Source organism: Mugil cephalus, chromosome 1, assembly GCF_022458985.1.
Source record: "Mugil cephalus isolate CIBA_MC_2020 chromosome 1, CIBA_Mcephalus_1.1, whole genome shotgun sequence".
NCBI classification, from domain to species: Eukaryota; Metazoa; Chordata; class Actinopteri; order Mugiliformes; family Mugilidae; genus Mugil; species Mugil cephalus.
The window spans coordinates 52,709,810-52,729,945 of record NC_061770.1 but is presented as its reverse complement, the minus strand read 5'-3'; the positions used below and the strand labels follow the sequence as shown (position 1 = coordinate 52,729,945).

Genomic DNA, 20,136 nt, shown 5'->3' with positions numbered 1-20,136 from the left:
TCTTTACAGGTTCACCTTATACCTCTCTGATCGAAGCTTCTTTGTAAATGTGGATACCTGTTCCCCAGGAACCCATGAGATTGAGTGTCAGAGGTCTCAGGGGTCAATTCTAGGCCCAACTCTCTTTAACCTCTATATGGTCCCCCTGGGGGACGGCATCAGGAGGCATAGCAACAGCTTTCATAGTTATGCTGATGATACACAGCTGTACATCACCATGTCTACTGATGACACAGGGCCTATTGATGCCCTTTTAAACTGTATTTTAGATATTAAGTCATGGATGACAGAGAAATACAGCTCAATCAGGACAAAACAGAGGTTTTAGTCATTGGTCCTGAACATGAACATGAGTGAGAAACTCTTACCACAACTACAGCCATCACAATCTGTAAAAAATCTTGGTGTTTTTTTGACTCTAAGTTTAGTTTTATTACCTATCAGAAGCATAACAAAGAAAGATTTTTGGACTATATACTTTATCTCCTGTGTGGATTATTGTAATGCTCTGTTCTCCAATTTACAACTTTTAAAAAATTCAGCCGCTCATGTGCTAATGAGGACCAGAGGGCGGGAACACATTACACCAGTTTTAAAATTGTTGCATTGGCTCGTCGTGCATTTCAAGATTGATTTAAAGGTTCTTTTAGTAGTTTTTAAATGTCTTAATGGTCTTTGTCTGACCTACCTTTACCATTTCAACCCTCACGAACCCTGATGTCTTCCGGCACTGGCCTTTTAACAATACCACAACTTAGATCTAAAACACTCGGGGAGGCAGCATTCAGTTATGGCCCCCGACTGTGGAACATTTGATGATTTTAATTCATCCTGATTTTATTTTTTCACAGCTGATTTATATTTATGTTATTAGTGTTTTACGTAGCTCAATTTAAAATTGTTCATTTATTTACTTTTATAACCTATTCTTAATGGGTTAATGGTATTTTAACTTATTTATTTATTTATTTATTTATTTATCATCTCCTTATTTTACCACATCTTACTGTTTTAGTCTTTTATTTCTACAGTACAACTGGACTTGTAGAGGTTTTCGGAGGAATTTCATTCAAGTAACTCAAGTAAAAGACTGGTCACATAGACCGTTGGATGAAATGTCTTCAAGAAATTCTACAAGTTCACTTGCTCTTGTTTTAGCTTGTTGTTTGTTTGTTGTTGTTGTTTTTTTGGATGTACCATGACCTGGATGAATCATCAAAGACTTTAAAATGGGTTAATTCTGAACAAAATCCACTCTATTCAGGGCCTGTTGAAGGTGGCAGTTGAGAACGCCCGGGTACAGGAAAAACAGATCCAGGCGGAGAAGAGGGAGCTGAAGATGGAGTTGTACAGAGAAAGAGAGATGAGGGAGAGTCTGGAACGACAACTCACCTCTGAACTACAGAACAGAGGTTAGAAATGATATCATTGCACTTCCTAGCTCCACCTAAAAGGCAGGATGAGTTTTTGAAAGTGAAACGTGGGCAATTATTTCCTCCAGCCTCCATCCAGAAGCGACTGAAGAAAGAGAAGAAGGCCAAGAGGAAGTTGCAGGAGGCACTGGAGTTCGAGTCAAAGAGGAGGGAGAGAGTGGAGGATGCCCTTAAACATTCATCTTCGTGCTCCCCCTCACCGGAGCCACTGCATGCTGCCAACAACAACAGCACAAAGAAAGGTTTGATCTGAGATTTGTTTGTTGTCGGCCCTTATTGTTCATTCGTTTTATTCAACCCTTTTTTTTGCATCAACAGTAAATTCACTTTTCCTTTTCTTTTTGCTTATTTCATAGTGGTTTTCAGTCTTTTAATTTTTTGATTTGCCCATAGTCATTCATTGCTTTGTGTCTTTTGAACAACTTATATTTACAGAATGCCTTAATTTCTTAATGTCATTTAAAATATATTCAGATTTTGCAGTAACATTCATTGTGGGTATTGTGGACAACCCGATGACAAGTTTGGACCTTAAAGTACAGAACACACCCAGGACACACCGAAGATGCATTTGACTGACCAATATCTCAGAAATTAAAAAATAAATAAATAAATAAAAAAATACTGAAAATTAACTAATGAAAATCAGACTTTGCTTTTGATTTGCGGTTCAACATAATCATTTAAAAAATCAAACTAATGAAACGGGCCCAGAAAACAGATCACAAAGTTAATGGAGGTTTCCAGAGTTTGAGTTATTATCTGAGTTTTGTGGAGGTCTTGAAAATTAACTAATAATTAACTAATAATAATCAAGGCAGTGATCAATAAAATATAACTTAATATGTGTTCAAGTCATGACTCACATATAAAAACAAGCACTGTTCATGGTTCTGAATCAAAGGTACATAGAAGTCCATGAGAGACAGCAGTTGTTCTAATATTCTGAGCCCCAAAGAAGTACTTTCTTTCCCCTGTATTAGTTGAAACATTATGAAATCCAGATGTAGCTGTACCAGACTCACTGTTAAGTCTGGTAACACCAGACTAGTATCCTGCTATAGTTCTTAATTAGCATTATTAATAAGACCTTTCCTTTTAAACCAATGTATAGAAATAAAATGTTGAAGAGGTAGAATAACTGGAGGATTGGTTTAATAACAATTCTATTTAGCACTGTAGTGCAGTTGATAAAATGCTTCAGTTGGTGTTACACATAGATATACTGTAAACGTATAAAATGTAATTGTGAATAATTATAACTGGAGGTTATTGCAAGAGCACACAATAAAGGAATATATAGTATGACTTAAATGTAATCACCATTCAAATGTAGAAAGACTAAGTATTGTGTAGAACCTCATGGGCGGTTTAATTTGCCAACCCACATAGACTCTGTCTTGTTTTCGTGTTTCTTGCCAGACACTGCTGTAGCTGAGGACAAACCTGAAGTTAATGGAAACCAACAAGACAACAGCGCTTTACAAGGTACCTGAACACAACACACACGCACCATCATCATGCTGATACAGACAACCAAACGGACACTGTACACAAGTGTGTTTAAACACAGGGTTGTGTGTGTTGGGGCCCAGCCTGGATTAGTGGAGACATTAACCAGACCGTGTGGCTTTCCTTTGATATGCACCAAACAAACACACATGAAACTGTATGTGAAGAGATCTCATGTTGCTTGTCTGTGTTGTATGCATCTCTCAAGACAAATTCAATTTTGAGACCTCAGAAGTAAACCTATTTTGACAGTTGTTCTTAATTTTAACTTAAGACAGCTCTAGTTGTAGTATCATTCAAATGCATGTTATTATTAGTGTCCCTGTACTGGTTGGAACATATGGACATGTATGAAGGAGAGGTATTTTCCAATAAGAATTGACTCAAGGAATGCCAGGCTAGGAAAGTAAAGCACAGTTCATAAACAGTTTACATCTGCTACTCTGTTACGGACATTTTTTTTTTTTTTTTTGCATAAATTGTAAATATAGTATCTCACATAAGTCATAACCCATAGTAATGTGTGGAAAAAAGAGCAAAAACATAGAAATAAAAAATTACAGTTGTGGTGGAAGGTGAAATTTGTAGAAGAAAAAAGAGGGAGGGTTTTATTGAAGAAAGTAAAAATGCTGACATCGAACAGGAGGAAATGTGTTGGTAAAACAGTAAAAGAGGAAGAAAATGTGACAAAGAAAAGAGGGATATGGTTGAGAGGAATTAAAAGAGGCCGTACAACAAAGGACAAGAGAAAAGTAAATTAATAAAAAAAAGGGATCAATGCGCAAGGGGATGGAAAAGATGATTAAGTGACAAAAGCGTGAAAGAGTTTCATTTGGAGAGAAAGGATGGTGGGAAAAAAGTAGGAAATTAGAAACTGAAAGATGTAAAAGACAAAACAAAAAAGGAAAAGCAGGGCAAAGGAATGAGAATGGAGCAAAGTGAGGATAAGTAGAATTTGTTCAAATATGGAATAAGAAGGTGAAGGAAAGTGTTTGGCTTGGACTGGAAGTAGAGTGAAGGAAAAATATTGGCAAAAATTACAAAAGAAGAAAAAAATAGGAAGAGGAATGCAGTGGTATGCATTCAAAGGAACTGAAAGAGGTAAGGCTCAAAAGATAAAGATAGTAACAATGGAAGTAATAATAAATAATGGAGGTAGAAAATATGAAGGGATGACAAAAACAAGGATGAAACAGGAATCATTCAGAGAGATGAAGTAAGGATGTGGAAAAAGTAGCTTGCTGTTCAATACTCCTAAATTAAACCTATGAATCAGGGTATTTTTGTGAGTACAAAATGCGAAGAGGAAGTTAAGGTAAGATTTAGGGGTCTCACAAATGTAGTACCAAAGGTGTTAATATGCATGTGTCGTCCTCTTTCCACCAGCTGTGCGCAGTCCTCTCTGACATTGAATATCTACAGGCAACACACACACACAGTGGAGTGTGTGTGTGTGTGTCTGTATGTGTGTGTGTGTGTCCGTGTGTGTGTGTGTGTGTGTGTGTGTGTGTGTGTGTGTGTGTTTGCGTGTATGTGTGTGTGTGTGTGTGTGTGCTTGTGTGTGTGTTTGATCCATGCTCTTGTGAGACAGGGAAGTCTAATTAGCTCTCACTCCTCTTTAGACCCCTTTTAGATCCCCTCTCTTCTGCAAGCCAAGCACTCGAAGAAACACACACACACACACACACCTGATTTCATTAATGTTGATTGGCCCAGTAGGACCCCTTTGCTACCTTGGACACACACAAACACATACACACAGACACACATCCTTATCCCTCCATAAAAGCATTTTGCACCTATCGTGGTTTACTTGCACACATCTCTCTCACCTTCCACACTCTTAATTAACGAGTGAGGAGAAAACTGCTGAATACTAAGAAAGACATTACAATAAAAAAGAGAGGGATAGAAGAAAGAAGGGAGAGGAGGGGGAGGGAAAAATGATAGAAGAATGGGGTAGCGGTGGTGGTGGGAGTTAAAGAGAAAGGGGAGAGATTGGCTTCTTTTGCCTGTTAAAAGCCAACTAGTAAGTGTGGAGGGAAATTTGCGGGGAAGAAATGAGGAACAGGGATAAGAAGGAACTGAGAGAGGTACAGAAAAAAAACACAAAAATAAACAAAGTGTCAAACAAAAGCCTAAAGATAGATAGATAGATAGATAGATAGATAGATAGATAGATAGATAGATAGATAGATAGATAGATAGATAGAAGAAGTCTGGATTTAATGGAGAAAGGAAAAGCGAAGAGTTCAAACAGGAAGTAGAGTGGAGGAAACACAAGTTGGAAAAATGATAGAAGAAGAAGGCAAGGACGAGGAGGGAAAACACATTAAACAAACCCTCAAAACATGTGGATATCCCAACTGGGCCTTTGTCAAAGGCTCAAAAAGATATCCCAGGAAGGACAGGGAAGAGAAGCACAGCAAAAGGAAGAACATCACCATCCCCTATATAGCTGGTGTATCAGAGAAACTAAGGAGAATTTTTGGTAAACACCACATCCCAGTTTATTTCAAACCTGGAAACACACTAAGACAGAAACTGGTCCACCCCAAAGACAAAACACCTAGACAGAAACATAGTAATGTAGTGTACGCTGTTCAGTGTAATGGGGAATGTAAAGATTTGTACATTGGGGAAACAAAACAACCCATCCAAGATCCCACTGACCCCATTGACTCCTCATTAGAGCTCTATTCATAGGGTAAGTAGCCTAGGCACACAGTTCCCCCCATTCAAAGACAGGTAAGTACCAGTCATTATGGAAATTAGGGACCCCATTTTCTGGTAAAGCAAGTTTCGGGTGGGTGTTACCCACAGAGTTTATTCCTATTTAAACCTCAATTTCCCACTAGTTTACCAGAACTGAAGAAGCTACTTGGATGAGTGGCGAAACGTCTTCAAGCTGACCTTATTTAACGCTTTTTTGATTACCATGACCTGGATGACTGAGAACCTTCACAGACATAGAAGAAGAAATGAACATGAAGAACAAAGGAGTGATAGGGATAGGAACAAACAAAAAGAGGAGAAGAAGAGGAGAGTGTTTAAAGATGAGTATGAATAAGAAATTGAAAAGAAGAAAAGAGAACAAAAAGAATGGAGAAAATGGTTAAGATAAAGAGAACAAGGGAAAGGGTGAAGAAAGGGGAAAATGAAAAAAGAAGAGTGGAAGGAAAAGAAAGGGGGTGAAGAGGAAGAGAGGAGAAAAATTGGAAAAGGATATCATTTTACGCAAAATGAAAAATAGCAAGAGCATAGAACAGAAATTAAACATGGAAAGGAAAGGAAATGGGATAGGTAAAGATGACAAGGAGATGGAAGAGAAGATGAAGAGAAGCAAAGAAAGGAAAAGAGAACAATTCAATTCAATTCAGTTTTATTTATATAGCGCCAATAACAATACAAATCGTCTCAAGACGCTTCACAAAAACCAGCCTGCAACCTCCAGAGCAAGCCTGAGGGCGACAGTGGCAAGGAAAAACTCCCTTTTAACAGGAAGAAACCTTGAGCAGAACCCAGCTCATATGGAGGGACCCATCTGTTGAACAGAATTAAAGAGAGACGGCTGATGAAATGACGAGGGAAAACAGTAGGAAAAGAGGCAAAAGTGTGGAAGTGTACCAACTAAGCATTGGAAAGGTGAAAGAATAAGAGGAAAGAGGGATAAAAGGGGTAAAATGGTAAGAAGACAGTGGAGTTGACAAATGAACGGTGAAGAAGGAGCAAACGGGATAGGTGACAAAGGTAGAGAACAATGCTGATGAGGAAATACAGAAATGGAAAGGATGGAGGCAGAGGGAGAACGGGTGGAGAGGTTGAGAGAGATGGAGGGAGATGAAAGGAAAAGTATGGGAGTGTGAAAGGCAAAGACAAGATAGAGAGAGATGAAAAATGTGACTCTGTTCCGAGACCTGGTGACATTTTCTCCACCCAGTCGATTAACTCTTAACAAGGTAGGTCAATGCCATTTTTAACAAAGACAGCATGCACCGTGAGCACAAGGTGTTTTATGGAAACGGATAGAGGGGGGAGGGGAAGGAAGCAGGATTGCCATGTTGTAAAGTTAACAAAATGGTAAAGGGAAAGAAGAAGGAAAAGCCGGACAAATAAAAGTAACAAAGAAAGCTGTTCTCATCTCATCTTCCATGCCGCTTATTCTCACCAGGGTCGCTGGGATTGCTGGAGCCTATCCCAGATGTCATAGGGCGAGAGGCGGGGTACACACTGGACAGGTCACTAGCCTATCGCAGGGCCAGAAGTGTTCAGTTCAGTGTTTTGACCACCCATCAGCTCTCTGAACCATATAGCAACACTGTTGTTGTATATGAGCATCTTTGTTTTAAGGCTGTACTGTTGGGACCTCTAGAGTGAATGGAGTTGGGAGAAGTCACCCTGATAATTTCCAGCCCTTGCCTTGATGTCCCATGTGCCATGTTTGTGGGTGTTTTCGTACCCTGAATGGAGGATTAACTTAACTTGACAGCCAGTCCCAGATGTCAAGATGGTACTTCTTCACCTCACTCGCCACTTGCAAGGACTTGTGCTGTCTTGGTGGTTTCAAACGTGGTTCGGACATTCCATGCTCCAATATGGATCTTGGTTTATGTCCTAGTAGACCCTTCTTCACATTCCTGAATTCCTTTCGGTTTTCATCAGAAGTGGTCACACGGCCACCCAAATGGTTGGTCAGGCCAGGGTCTGCTATTTTCCCGATGTCAGCTTGATTGCTCATTTCTGTAATGGTAAGGGTTTCCTATAAGGCAGTGTTGTTAGCGCCCCGCCCAACCCCCAACCTGGCTAGTGGTATGGCCAGGGGTGACAGGCTCCACCCAGCATAGCTCTTAGGGTCACAGATACGCACATGCCTATCCACCATGACAAGGTAACAGCACGGAGGAGCCTACAAACGAAAAATTATTTCAGTTTGCAGCACTCAACCACAACGTTGTAGATTTAAGTTTTAGGTTGAGTTGAGTTTGCAGCACTCAACCCCAACGTTGTAGATTTAAGTTTTAGGGGCAGTAGTGAGTGGAATCAACACTGCGATTCTTTAAATTGCAGGGCACTTTTTTAGCACCAGGCTAAACCTACTGCCTAAAGGACAAAAAGAAAGGACAGGAGAGGACAAAGAGAAGAATGGGTCGGGATAAAAATAATGTGAAAGTAACAGAGGACAGGAGGGAGCAGAGGGAAGGTGAGGAGAAGACGCAAGAGGAAGAGATGGGGATTCATGTTGAATAGAGGGATAAAAGAGGAGGACAGGAGGGGGTTTGAGTGGATTGTGGAGTGATAAAAATAGGGAAGGGCAGGAGATGAGAGGGAAAGTAGGGAGTATGTAGGAGGAAACGAGGGATGAGTTTAAAATGAAAGAGAAAGTACACAGTATTATAAAGAGGACAAAATGAGAGTAAGACGGGAACAAAGAACAACAGATGAAAAGTTGTTGGTTTTTTTTTAAAGAAAAAAGTAGCACTGGGCAGGAGTGAGAGGATGCAAAGAGGAAGGAGGGCAGGTTTATGGTTGCTGTTATGCAGAAATGTAAACACTTTGCAACGTTTGCAGAAAACAATGACACCATAGGGAGAGGAAGAGGAAGGTGTGTGCGTATTTCTGTTGTATGTATGAGTTTGTTTTTGTGTAAGCACATGCTCCTGTGTGGGTGGGTACGGCAACAGCACCACAGGGAGTGGAAGAAGGAGAACGAAGGAATGTCGACCCTGGCAAAATTAGAGATATGAGAGCCCAGATGCTGCATAAAGGGAGACACAAGATGCAAGACTTTCAACAAATAAAAAAAAAACATCCTGCTTTGATTATCACGATGAACACGTGTTCCTGGACAAAAGTGCTTATTACATTTACTCACACTGTAAACTCTTAAGGATGAAACACATGGGGCTGTTTGCAGGTGAATTTCTGCTTAATATGTGTGTGTGTCTTTTAGATATTAATCATTTAATGACTGTAGAAAATTGGGATAATCTGTGTAGCTCAGTTCTGCTTATAGTTAGCAGCTAAATACTACATCCCATTGGTAAAACTGACACTAGCATTCTAGGGATACAAGCAGCGCCATCTAGCAGGTTTGGAGCCACAGTCAAGCAATACTGTCAGAGAGTGGACTCACGTTATCGATGATCCACTCATACTTTCTCTAGAACATAGGTCTTCAACAGAGGGTCTGGGGACCCGTTGTCGAACCCTGGAGGGTTGGTTGATTAGACACATACACACACACATATATATATATATATATATATGTAGCAGAAGATACTAGATACCCCAGGTGAAATCCGAAAGCACACTGCAATATTGGCAGAAGAGAAGCTAACAATGTAGCTCGTTCCCATTAGTACCATACTGAGGCCAAAATGTTATATCATTGTATATCTGTATGTTTATCTCAGGTATGTTTAGGTTTCTGAATATTAGGTAGGGGGTTTCTACTTAATCTCTCATCAGTTTGGGGGTCCTTGGCCTGAAAAACATTGAAGACCACTTCTCTAGACTCATTGTGCTTTGCTCTTCCTCTGCTTCTATACACATTTCTTTCAAGAAGGCACTTATGAATGCTAGCTACCAATTGCAGACTGTTTCCCCACAGTCTGCAATTATGTTGGAGTGTTATTATTAATATAATAATAATATATTATTAATTCAACTACAATTTCACAGAACAAGAGTTAAACTTACCAGAAAAACTGCTCCCTCAGGTCCTTGAGGTCAGTTAACACAGTTTACAGCACAGCTGCTCATTTAGCTGTGCTGAAACCACTAAGCTTTTTTAACATTCCTAGTCCATGTCCCACTCCATGCTGCTTCACTGAGTGGTTGTCAGTGATAACTGTCAAACTTCATGTTTTTATAGTGCCAAATAACTAACAAAAACAAAAGAAACAATACCGATCATACATCGATATTATACTATTTCAAGATTCAAGATCACTTTTTTTGATCTCCACAGGGAAATTGTTTTGTCCAAGATAAGAAAGAATATATATGAACCAGATATCTAAACTGACGGAAATGATCTTTGAATGGTCTTTAATGTTTTACTTGGGCCAAAGTCGCATCCACTTGTCATGCCCACTTTCCTACTGTACAGCCTTTACTACCGGCAAACGCCAATAAAACAACTGACAGCTGATTGATTACCCGGTCCTCGGTGAGCTTCATGTGCCTGCTTTTTTCAGTGTGTCCCGTACTTCTGGCTCTAGTCTGGCCCCTGACACTGGTGAGTGAGTGTGATCACTCTGATTGACTGAACAGCTTAGAGAACCAGAGCTTAATTTAAAATGAAAGCAAAAAAAGTCACACAAAAGATTTTTTCATTTTCATCTCATATGAACATCCACTCCACAAATATTGCAGATTTTTCATATTTCGGAATGGAGAAAACTGTAGATCAATGGATCACCATGATTCAGGGGAGGCCAGCTTTGTACGGCAATGTGTAGTTCTTCCTAGCTTCCTAGTCTCCCAGCTAATAGTAGCTCTTTCTAGATTACTATTAGCCCAGCCAACAGTTGCTCTCCCTAGCTTCCTAGTCTCCCAGCTAATAGAAGCTATTACTAGCTTCCCACCTAATAATTGATCTTCCAGTTTCCCCTTTGACTGACGATCACAGCTTACTGGCACTTGCTTCTATGAGGAGTTATTTCCTTTCATGCGTAAAATGTATGAACCAGCTGATCTTTGGCTGTAGTCTTTGTGGTCCGTCAAGTGCAACATTTTAGTCCAGATAGTTTGTAAGTTAGCTGGTTTGTTGATGTTGGTTTGGTTTGTTGGTGCCTTAAAACACTAATTTCTCCAACTGCATAAACCAAAAATATGATTTGTACTGTACATAATGTTGCCATCAAATTAGGAAGAGTGAGTTATCCACAAACCAGAGGGGAAAATGTTGAGTCTTTCAACACTTTTCAGCTTTTATATTTTGTTTTTTTCTTCACCATAGCCCCATTTGTTGACTAGATTGTAAAATGCTAGCTAAGTCTTCAGAGTTTCAGGCTTTATGCGTGTTTATCCCTGTAGCTATTGCCTGCCTCCCTAAGTAATAACACTGGAAGTCGGGACTTCTCAAAAGGTAGGAGTCCTTTGGTCTGGTAACCACCAACCAACCAGGAGGTCAGCAAATGGTCAATGGCCCTGTGCTTTTCAGACATTACCAATAGTGATTAGTAAACAAATATTTTCTATGTTTCCACTTACCCCTGATACATAATTGTGCAATTTCATAAAATAAAGGAGAAAACCTTAAACAAACAAAAATAAATTCTTGACAGCTTCAGTATGCCAATTCTAAAGATTGTGAGTATCAAAGTCAACAAATACTACAATATGTGTCATGTCAGACAAAGGTCATGTCCTCAGTGCAGCATAACTAAGGGATGGTTAAGTCAAAAAGGAAAGTCTTAAGCCTTACCTTAAAAGTAAAGACGGTGTCTGCCTCCCAAATCGAAACTGGGAGCTGGTTCCACGGGAGACCAACCTAATAGCTGAAGAAGGCCCTACCTCCCATTCTAATTTTTGAAACTAGGAACCACAAGTAGACCTGCACTTTGAGACCATAATGATCTGTTGGGACAATATGGTACTATGAGGTCTTTCAGATATGGTTGACCTAGGCCTTTCAGAGCCATATTACCCCAGCTAAAACTGGGGTCTAATATTACTTAATATGAGATCTCTTGCTGATTCCTGTCAGTGCTCTTACTGCAGTGTTTTAAATCAACTGGAGGCTTTTAAAGAGCTATTTGGACAGCCAGACAGTAATAAGTTATAATAATCCAGCCTGTAAAACACAAATGCATGAACTAGTTTTTCACTCTGAGAAAGTATGTTCCTAATTTTGACAATATTACGGAGGTGAAAGAAAGCAGTCCTGGTCACCTGCTTTATCTGAGAATTAAGGGTATATATATGGTAATGCCATCCAAAGAAACCAGGTAATTAGATAATAAATCTCTGACATGTTTAGGGCCAAATTCAATGACTTCTGTTTTGTCTGAGTTTAGAAATAGAAAATTACAGGTCATCCAAGCCTTTATGTCTTTAAGGCATGCTTGGAGTTTAACCAGCTGATTAGTTTCATCTGGTTTCATGGATAAATATAACTGGACATCATCTGTGTAGCAATGGAAGTTTATGCCGTGCTTTCTAATAATATTGCCTAAGGGAAGCATGTATAATGTGAATAATATTGGTCGTAGCACAGAACCCTGAGGGGCTCCATAGATTACTTTGGTATATATAGAAGAATGATTGTTTAGTCAAGTCAAGTCATGTCAACTTTATTGTCAATTCTGACATGTGAAACATAATACAGGATTGAAATTATCATCCTCAAAGGTCTACGATGCAGCAGCTACACAAAAAATGTAAACAAGAAATGTGCAAACATTGAGAATATATAAAAATATAAAAGTAAAATAAAATCTGTAGTGTGCACACCCTTAAACTTGGTGCTGCTCACCCTCTCCACAGCAGCACCGTTGCTGGATGGTGGAGCATGCTAGGTGTGCGCTCTCCTGAAGTCCACAACATTCTCTTTTGTCTTGTTCACATTCAGAGAGAGATTGTTGTGTGTGTACCACGTGGCCAGGTGGCTCACCTCACTCCTGTAGTCCGTCTCATCCCTGTTGCTGATGAGACCCACCACAGTCGTATCATCTGCAAACTTGATGAGGAGGTTGGAGTTGTGCATCACTGTGCAGTCATGGGTCAGCAGGATGAAGAGGAGGGGGCTCAGAACACATCCCTGGGGAGCACCCGTGTTCAGGGTGATGGTGCCGGATGTGTTGCTGCCAACCCATACTGCCTGTGGTCTCTTGGTCAGGAAGTCCAGCAGCCAGTTGCACAGCGAGATGTTGATCCCCAGCCGGTCCAGTTTGTAGATCAGCTGTTGGGGGATGATTGTATTGAATACTGAGCTAAAGCCTATGAACAGCATTCTGACGTGTGAGTCCTTAATGAAATGTCTTTCCAATTTCAGTGTAATCTCTGGTTGTAAATTAAAATGTTACAAGGGAATGATCAGACAAAAGAGGGTTATGAGAATAGATATTGTCAGAAGTTTCTATGCCATAATTTAGGATAAGATCTAAGGTGTGATTAAAACAATGGGTTGATCCATTTCGTTCACATTCTGAGAAAAAACTGTTCTAATCTATTGAGTCAACTTGGACTTTGGTAGATTACAATAGGCCTTTTTAACCATTTGCTGATAATGTGTAGGACAAGGGATTGATCAGCTGCTCCAGAAGTCAAATCATCAATGAAAATAGTGCTTAGCCCTTTTAGGTTTATTGTTGCTCTGTTTCTGATTTCTTTGTTCTGCCCAGAATCCCGGTCGTATCTGAAGACCACTATGATGTTCTAAAGAGAGACTCCGCCCTTAGAAACCTCACCCACCCTGCACAGAAGAACTCCACCAGCCCATTCCCACAACAACCACAGATGCTACGGCAGCCTGGATTTCCATGGCAAGAACATCCTCAGACAGGGTTCTATCTTTATAACAGTGCAACCTTTTTGGTTGTTGCTGTGAAATGATGAGACTACAAAGGGACAGACTCCTTATTTGTACTTATTTTGGGGTTGTCTCTCTCTCTCTCTCTTTCTCTCTCTCTCTCTCTCTCCTATTTTTTTGACAAATCTCCCTCCATTCATTGGTCTTTTTCTGCCTCTGCAACAGAACTACTCTCAACCCCAAAAAAAGACACCACGATGCAAATGGACTAGACTGAAGTCAGCATATTACAAATCAACTTGGCTGGACATCATTTGGGAAAATGAATAACAGTGGTCAATTTGATTGATCAGACTTTTTAAAAAATATCCAGTGACATATGATGTGACGAGCAAGTCTTCTGACTCGGCTGATGGTTGGATGCCTCTGATTGGATGGTAATCAGCTAATCGAAGGAGGTCAAAACCAGATAAACAGGAGTAGACAAAATATTAGAAAGAAAAAAATGAAGAAAACAACTTTTTCAGAAATCTATTTCTGTCTTGTGTTTCATTCTTTTTGTCCATATAGGGACTGAAAAAATGCATGGGAAAACTCTTCATTGTCATTTGGCTTATTTGGCTCCTTCACTCTAATTCTCTTTCTCTTTCCCCCTACTTAAATTTTTCTACCCCTTGTTTTGTTTATCTTTTCTATAAACCTGTTCATCCTACGTATTCTCGCTTGTTTGCATGATTCCACTCCTTGTTTTATATGGTGTACTTGTCTTTCTCATCCCCCCCCCCCTTTAAAGGAGACATTTCTCTGAAGATTTAGGATGTAGCTTTTCAATGTGTGATTTTCTATCACCCTTAAAAACCTGTAAAAATGGTTTTTGAAAAGATGCAAAAGTTAACATAAAATGTGTTTTTATTACAACAGAGTGATTTTTAGACGCAACAACATGCAAAAGGTACATTGAATTCTCTCCCACCATGTTGAACCTTTTAACCTTTTGACTCCTGTTCCTGTGACCAGAGGTAGTAGTACAGTTTCTGGTGTTCATCACATTTGAGGAGCTCTTGATTTATCTGATTTATTTAACCACCCCAAATCAAAGTGTAACACTTTCTGTATCAGTTAAAAATCCAGGTTTACCTCTTTATCCATAGTGGTTTAAGATGATTAAATGTATCCCAAGTGTAGAAATCAAGCACTCCTCTGCAACGCCAAACACTGGTAACCTTTGATTCAACCTGATTTTTTTGTCTTAATACGAGTGCAGACTGTTGTGTTGAAGTTTTATCACACTACGTGTTTTATTCGTTGATTACTATTTCAAATGTGTACGGGAGGAACAGTGGGGCTAGTATGGGTGGGTCGGATAAATTGGGGTTATTAAAGGGATAGTGTGTATAGATAGAAATTACATTTAACGTTCTCTTGTTTTATTTGTTTGTTTTTTTTTCTCTTGATGACCTCTCAGTCTCTCACTGTTTTCTGGGTTTGAGCTGACTGCAAATATACAGTATTATAATGACGACTGTCTCCTGGTGTGTTGCACTCATCTTCCAAACCACTGTGATGATATTCTGATGTAAAAAAGTATAGGAAAATAATATACCTCATAGCTCTGTTCTTATCCCTCACTCCACATTCTATGCAACCACAAACCTTTGGCTTTTAATGTTTAATTTTGAAGTGGCACTACAGAGATGATGATTTTGAAGGTAACCAACTGTTTGGTTATTCCACATTTTCTTGTAAGGTATTAAGCTATTAAGCGATTAAGGACCAGTATTCAGTTGGTCTGCAACCTCACCACTAGACTCCATGTAATCCTACACTATGGTTCTTTAGGATATCCCGCGTTCCCCCACTCCCCAACATTCCTGTTCATAGGTTTAGTGGGTCATCACTACTGATTTTCTGAATTGTTTGATTGTGATTCACAAAGTTACAAGTTCTAAAGTACAGTTTTTTACAAAACTAATTATCATTGGTTTTCAACTTTTGTTGCATTTTCACAACAATACTTTTGTCCACCTCTTCACTATGCTTTAAAGTGCAGTTTAGTTTAAATCACACAACCTTTTTTTTTTTTAAAAAAAAAAGTAGGAATAGGATTATACAGCAGTATAGACGGTATACTGGTGTGAACTTGCCTTAAGGTAAATATTTTGAATCTACAATGCTCACCAGTCTAACTGGTCACCAGTGTGATGGAGCAACGCACTAACCTGATTCTAGGGTAGATTACCATCAGGCTTTATCATCATTAGACAAACAAATCACCAGGAAGCTTGTACTGCAGAGGAGGAGCTATTAAAAAAGACAAGATTTGGGATTAAAAGATTAAACAATTAGCAATTTTAACATGCTAATGCAGCCAATCAGCGTTTTCCATTACAACAATCTCCACTGAGTATATAAGCATGCTATCACTGGCTTATTAGCAAATGTCAACATCAACACCACAGTGAAATCAATCACAAGTGTTGATTTTGTGTAAACACATACTTTATTACAGCATTACAATTACTATGCCAATGCCACTGGCATTAGCCCCCAGATTGATTATCTTCTGTGGAAAATTACTGCTTTCAATTATTGAAACACTTTAAAATAAACCAGCTTTCAATCATCAGTCATCACATCTACTGCCTTGATGTTGTCTTGATCCCCCTTTTGTTGGCAAAACAGCCCTGCCCCATTGGCCTGGATCCAAGACATTTGCAGGAATTATTTAAATCCTGCAAGCTGAGAGGTGAGGCCTCCATGGATTAGACTTGTTTGTCTATCAAATTCCACAGATGCCTGCCTAGGGAATTTTGAGTCCAAGTCAACACCTTAAACGTCTTGTTTTGTTCCTCAAACCATTCCAGAATATCTGTTGCTTAGAGAGAAGGGCATCATTCTGCTGAAAGTGACCATCAGGGAATACCATTTCCAAGAAGGGATGAGCAAAGCTTGGAACCATGCAAAAGTAACATCCACATATTTTTCAGCTGCAATTGGTTCACTAATATAACTAGGTTTGAACAGGTTGTAGGACACGCATACAACAACCTGAACAGTGTTGCAAACCAAGCACACCCCCATGACAACGGAAAGGGAGTGTTCCTTGTACCCTGATTCCATGTTCCCCATTCTAAGTCATTATTTGATCTTGAATAAAACGTCCTCCCCTGCAGATTCATAAAAGCCTTATCTTCTCTTCTTAGTTATTACTATTATTTATTTATTTATTTATTTATTTATCTGTGTTCTCCTAGATGTGACTTCATTCAATTCAGTGGATGTCAAAGTGGAGTGGGTAGTCACTGACTTTGGCTTCAGAATATTTGAGTGTTTTATACTCCAAAAATGTTCTTGTCATCCAATGTCATAAACTCTGTAACCCTCTCTTTAATGTTTTTCTCCAAACAGAACAGAAACTTCTTTTGAATATGGTGTTCACTGTTTGTTGGAGCTTGTACCTCAGTGGACTCAAAGGATTCTGTTTAGTGATTGTTTTCATAAGTGTTGAATCAAGTTAGTATTTTATACTGTCACCTCACCAAACATGCACATTGCATTTGTTTATGGCAGAGCTAAAACAAATAACTACAAAACATCAGGGTTGGACGAAGGCCAATCCAGGCTGATCCGATCATTATAAAAATTACTAGATTGGCCCCATTACTGATCGGGACATACCTATTTATAATTTTGTGTGACATTTTCATTATATAACTTTTATTATATAACTCAACAGTTGCAATAACTTTTACCCACAAAAACAGACAAACACTGTTTGACATTCTGGTAATGTATTTTTGTGGATACACACAGGTGGCTGACAGTAAACACACACACATCGTCTATGTTCCGTTTAGACTGTGTATTTACTCTGCATTATGAGGTTAATGAGGTGAAGCCTTTCTGTCTGTCCTTCACTCTTGCTTTAAAGGTTTTCTGCCTCTCTCTTCCAAGTCTTTTTTCTCTGTGATCCTTTCTTTCTCCCGCCCCTTTCTCTTTTACAGTCTTTGCCCACACTCACTCTTTTGACCTTTGCTTGCCATTTTTCTATCCTTCATCTGATCCTCTGCCTCCCTCCATCTCTCTCTGTTTACCAAATAGCTGATGTCACTTTTTCCATTTCCCCATAATGGAGGTAGAAACACAGAGCGATGGACGGTGAGGAAAAATAGCTAGAGATGAAGAAGAATGGATAGAAAGCAAAGGAGGCAACAAGGAAGAATGAAAAGGTGACAGCGTGAGGAAAAAAGATTGAGGAATCCATGAGTCAATGTGGGAGAAAATGAAAGGAAAAAGGAAGATTGAGAAGATCCCCCCCCCCCCCCCCCCCCCCCCCCCCCACACACACACACACTAGTTTTTCACAAAACTAATGTTCTCTTGGTTCCAGAGTATTTCCACTATGTTTTACGTCTAATTTCACATTTAGCATGTATTGTTATTGTACACCCTTTATCTGTTGTCATACTTTTTTAATCCAATCTGCTTTTAGAGGTGGAGTACTGCCATGACTATTATGTCACTGAAAGGGGGACTAATCTGGCTGCACATTCTTGCAAGATTTCTCATGTAAAAGCAGTCTCTGGAGACTGCAGCACAACTTCTAATCCGTTGAATGACAGATATTAGATATAGAAAATTTCAAAATATTGATTTGAATCAAAAGTTTGTTTTTTATTTTCATAGACCCAGTGCTATAAAAGAACAATATGTAATTAATCAGTAATAAATAAATGTGTTAGGTGGAGCTCTGACTAAATCTAAAAGGCATGAAAAGGCAAGAAAAACTACATTGAGAGAGAAGAAAGAAGCAAAAAAAAGGCTAAAAAGTGCCTGATTGAAAAGATGGAGGGATGAACGGAAGAAAGAAAGACAACTGAGACATTCCCAGACAGAGCAGCCAGACTGTTAAAGCACGCAAACACACACACATACACACACACACACACACACACACACACACACACACACAACTTGCTCCATCATTAGTCTTTCATCTATCTATCTATCTATCTATCTATCTATCTATCTATCTATCTATCTATCTATCTATCTATCTATCTATCTATCTATCTATCTATCTATCTATCTATCTATCTATCTATCTATCACTCTCACCAAGGGTCAATTTAGGGTCACCAGTTAGTCATCTCATCCAGGGAGAGGTGAGTTCTCTACAGCTACATAGGCTCTAGCGAGTCAGGTTGAGTCAGGTGGGAGTCACATCACACAAACCCTCAAGACATGAGGATATACCAACTGGGCCTCTGTCAAAGGCTCTAGAAGACATCTAAAAAAGGACAGGGAGAAGGAGCACAACAGGAGGAAGAACATTGTCATTCCTTACGTGGCTGGTGTATGGGAAAAACTGCATTCCAGTTTATTTCAAATCTGGACAACTGGAACAGAAACTAGTCAACCTCAGTGACAAAACACCCAGGCAGAAACAGAGTAATGTACTGTAACAGAGTAATGAATACCAGCACAGGAGAGCCAGCTCATCAGGGAAAGATTCAGTGGTCCACCCACACCTAAGATAGCAACGTCAAGATCTTAGCCAGAGAAGACAGGTATCTATGTCAAATAGGAAAAACCTTCTCTTAACAGAGGAGGTAGACTAAGATATAATCTGCCATCAATTTAGGCCATGTCCACACGTACAAAAACAATCCAGGTTTCCTTGGTGTCATATCGAGTATTTCTCCACAAATGTTGATCCATTGCGAAAGTGCATGTAGTTGTAGAAAGGCTGTAGTACATATTCCACATCTCATTGTAGTGGCGAAACAACACTATATATTGGACCTAGCCACTCACCAATCATCAATATCTGATGCGGCACCATCACACGCCTTTAGTCCAGCAGTAATGTTGTTGTTATGAGACGTTGGGGGCTAGAGGGTCGTGAGCGAGGGGCGACAGTGGGACGGATGACATCATCGTGTTCATGTCAGGCTGTTGACACGAATGAAAAAAAGGACTGCAGAGGTATTTTTTGTTTTCACCCTGGGACCTGGATTCAAAAGGGTGTGGTTCCAGTCTCAGGCAAGATCCGGATCAGTCACTGACAGCAGGCAGGACCATGCAAGACTGATGCGGTTTCACCCAAAAGTCAGATTCATGTAAACATAGTTTTACAATTATAGTCTTAACTTTTGCCCCAAAAAAGTTTCAACCCCATTCATACCTTGAAAATGGAGCCTCTCACTGACAACGGTTTGTTAGACCACCATTAAGTAAGTTTCCCATTTAAACTTTAACCATTTCACCACACATCCTACAAGGCTGTCAGGAAACCCATGATCAATGAGAGACAGAGGTTGGCCTGGCATTGTTGGGCCCAAGCACACAAAAACTGGACAGTCAGAAGATTCTGTGGTCAGATGAGTCTAGTTTCCAGCTTTATCTTCCTCCTAGTAATGTGAGGGTACACAGAAGGCTAGGCAAAGCATTATCTCCAGCATCACAGCACAGTATCCGGGTCTTAGAGTGGCCAGCTCAAACATGAGCTCCATTGAAAATCTGGGGTAGATTATCAAAAGGTCTTTTTCAAAGCGCAAACCGTAAAGAACCGAAGAACTAAAAGTAGTAATTCAAGAAAAATAGGAAAAAATTAGCCCTAAACAGTGTGAAAGGCTCGTGAGGAACATGCCAGCAAGGATTAGAGCTCTACTGCATGATGGTTTATTGTTATTATTATTATCATAATCATTT

At 39.6% G+C, this 20,136-nt stretch overlaps 1 protein-coding gene across 4 annotated transcripts in view; it reads left to right on the top strand.

Annotated features, from left to right (window-relative positions):
* Window positions 1-14,941, top strand: part of dachb (dachshund b) — a 142,417-nt gene extending 127,476 nt beyond the window's left edge. For all 4 annotated transcript variants that reach the window (XM_047581478.1, XM_047581470.1, XM_047581462.1 and 1 more), the window contains exons 9-12: window positions 1,265-1,412; window positions 1,502-1,675; window positions 2,856-2,921; window positions 13,295-14,941. In XM_047581478.1, coding sequence (XP_047437434.1) covers window positions 1,265-1,412; window positions 1,502-1,675; window positions 2,856-2,921; window positions 13,295-13,332 — 426 coding nt within the window. In that variant the 3' untranslated portion in view covers window positions 13,333-14,941. The remainder of the gene's footprint in view (window positions 1-1,264; window positions 1,413-1,501; window positions 1,676-2,855; window positions 2,922-13,294) is intronic.
* The last annotated feature ends 5,195 nt before the right edge of the window (window positions 14,942-20,136 follow it).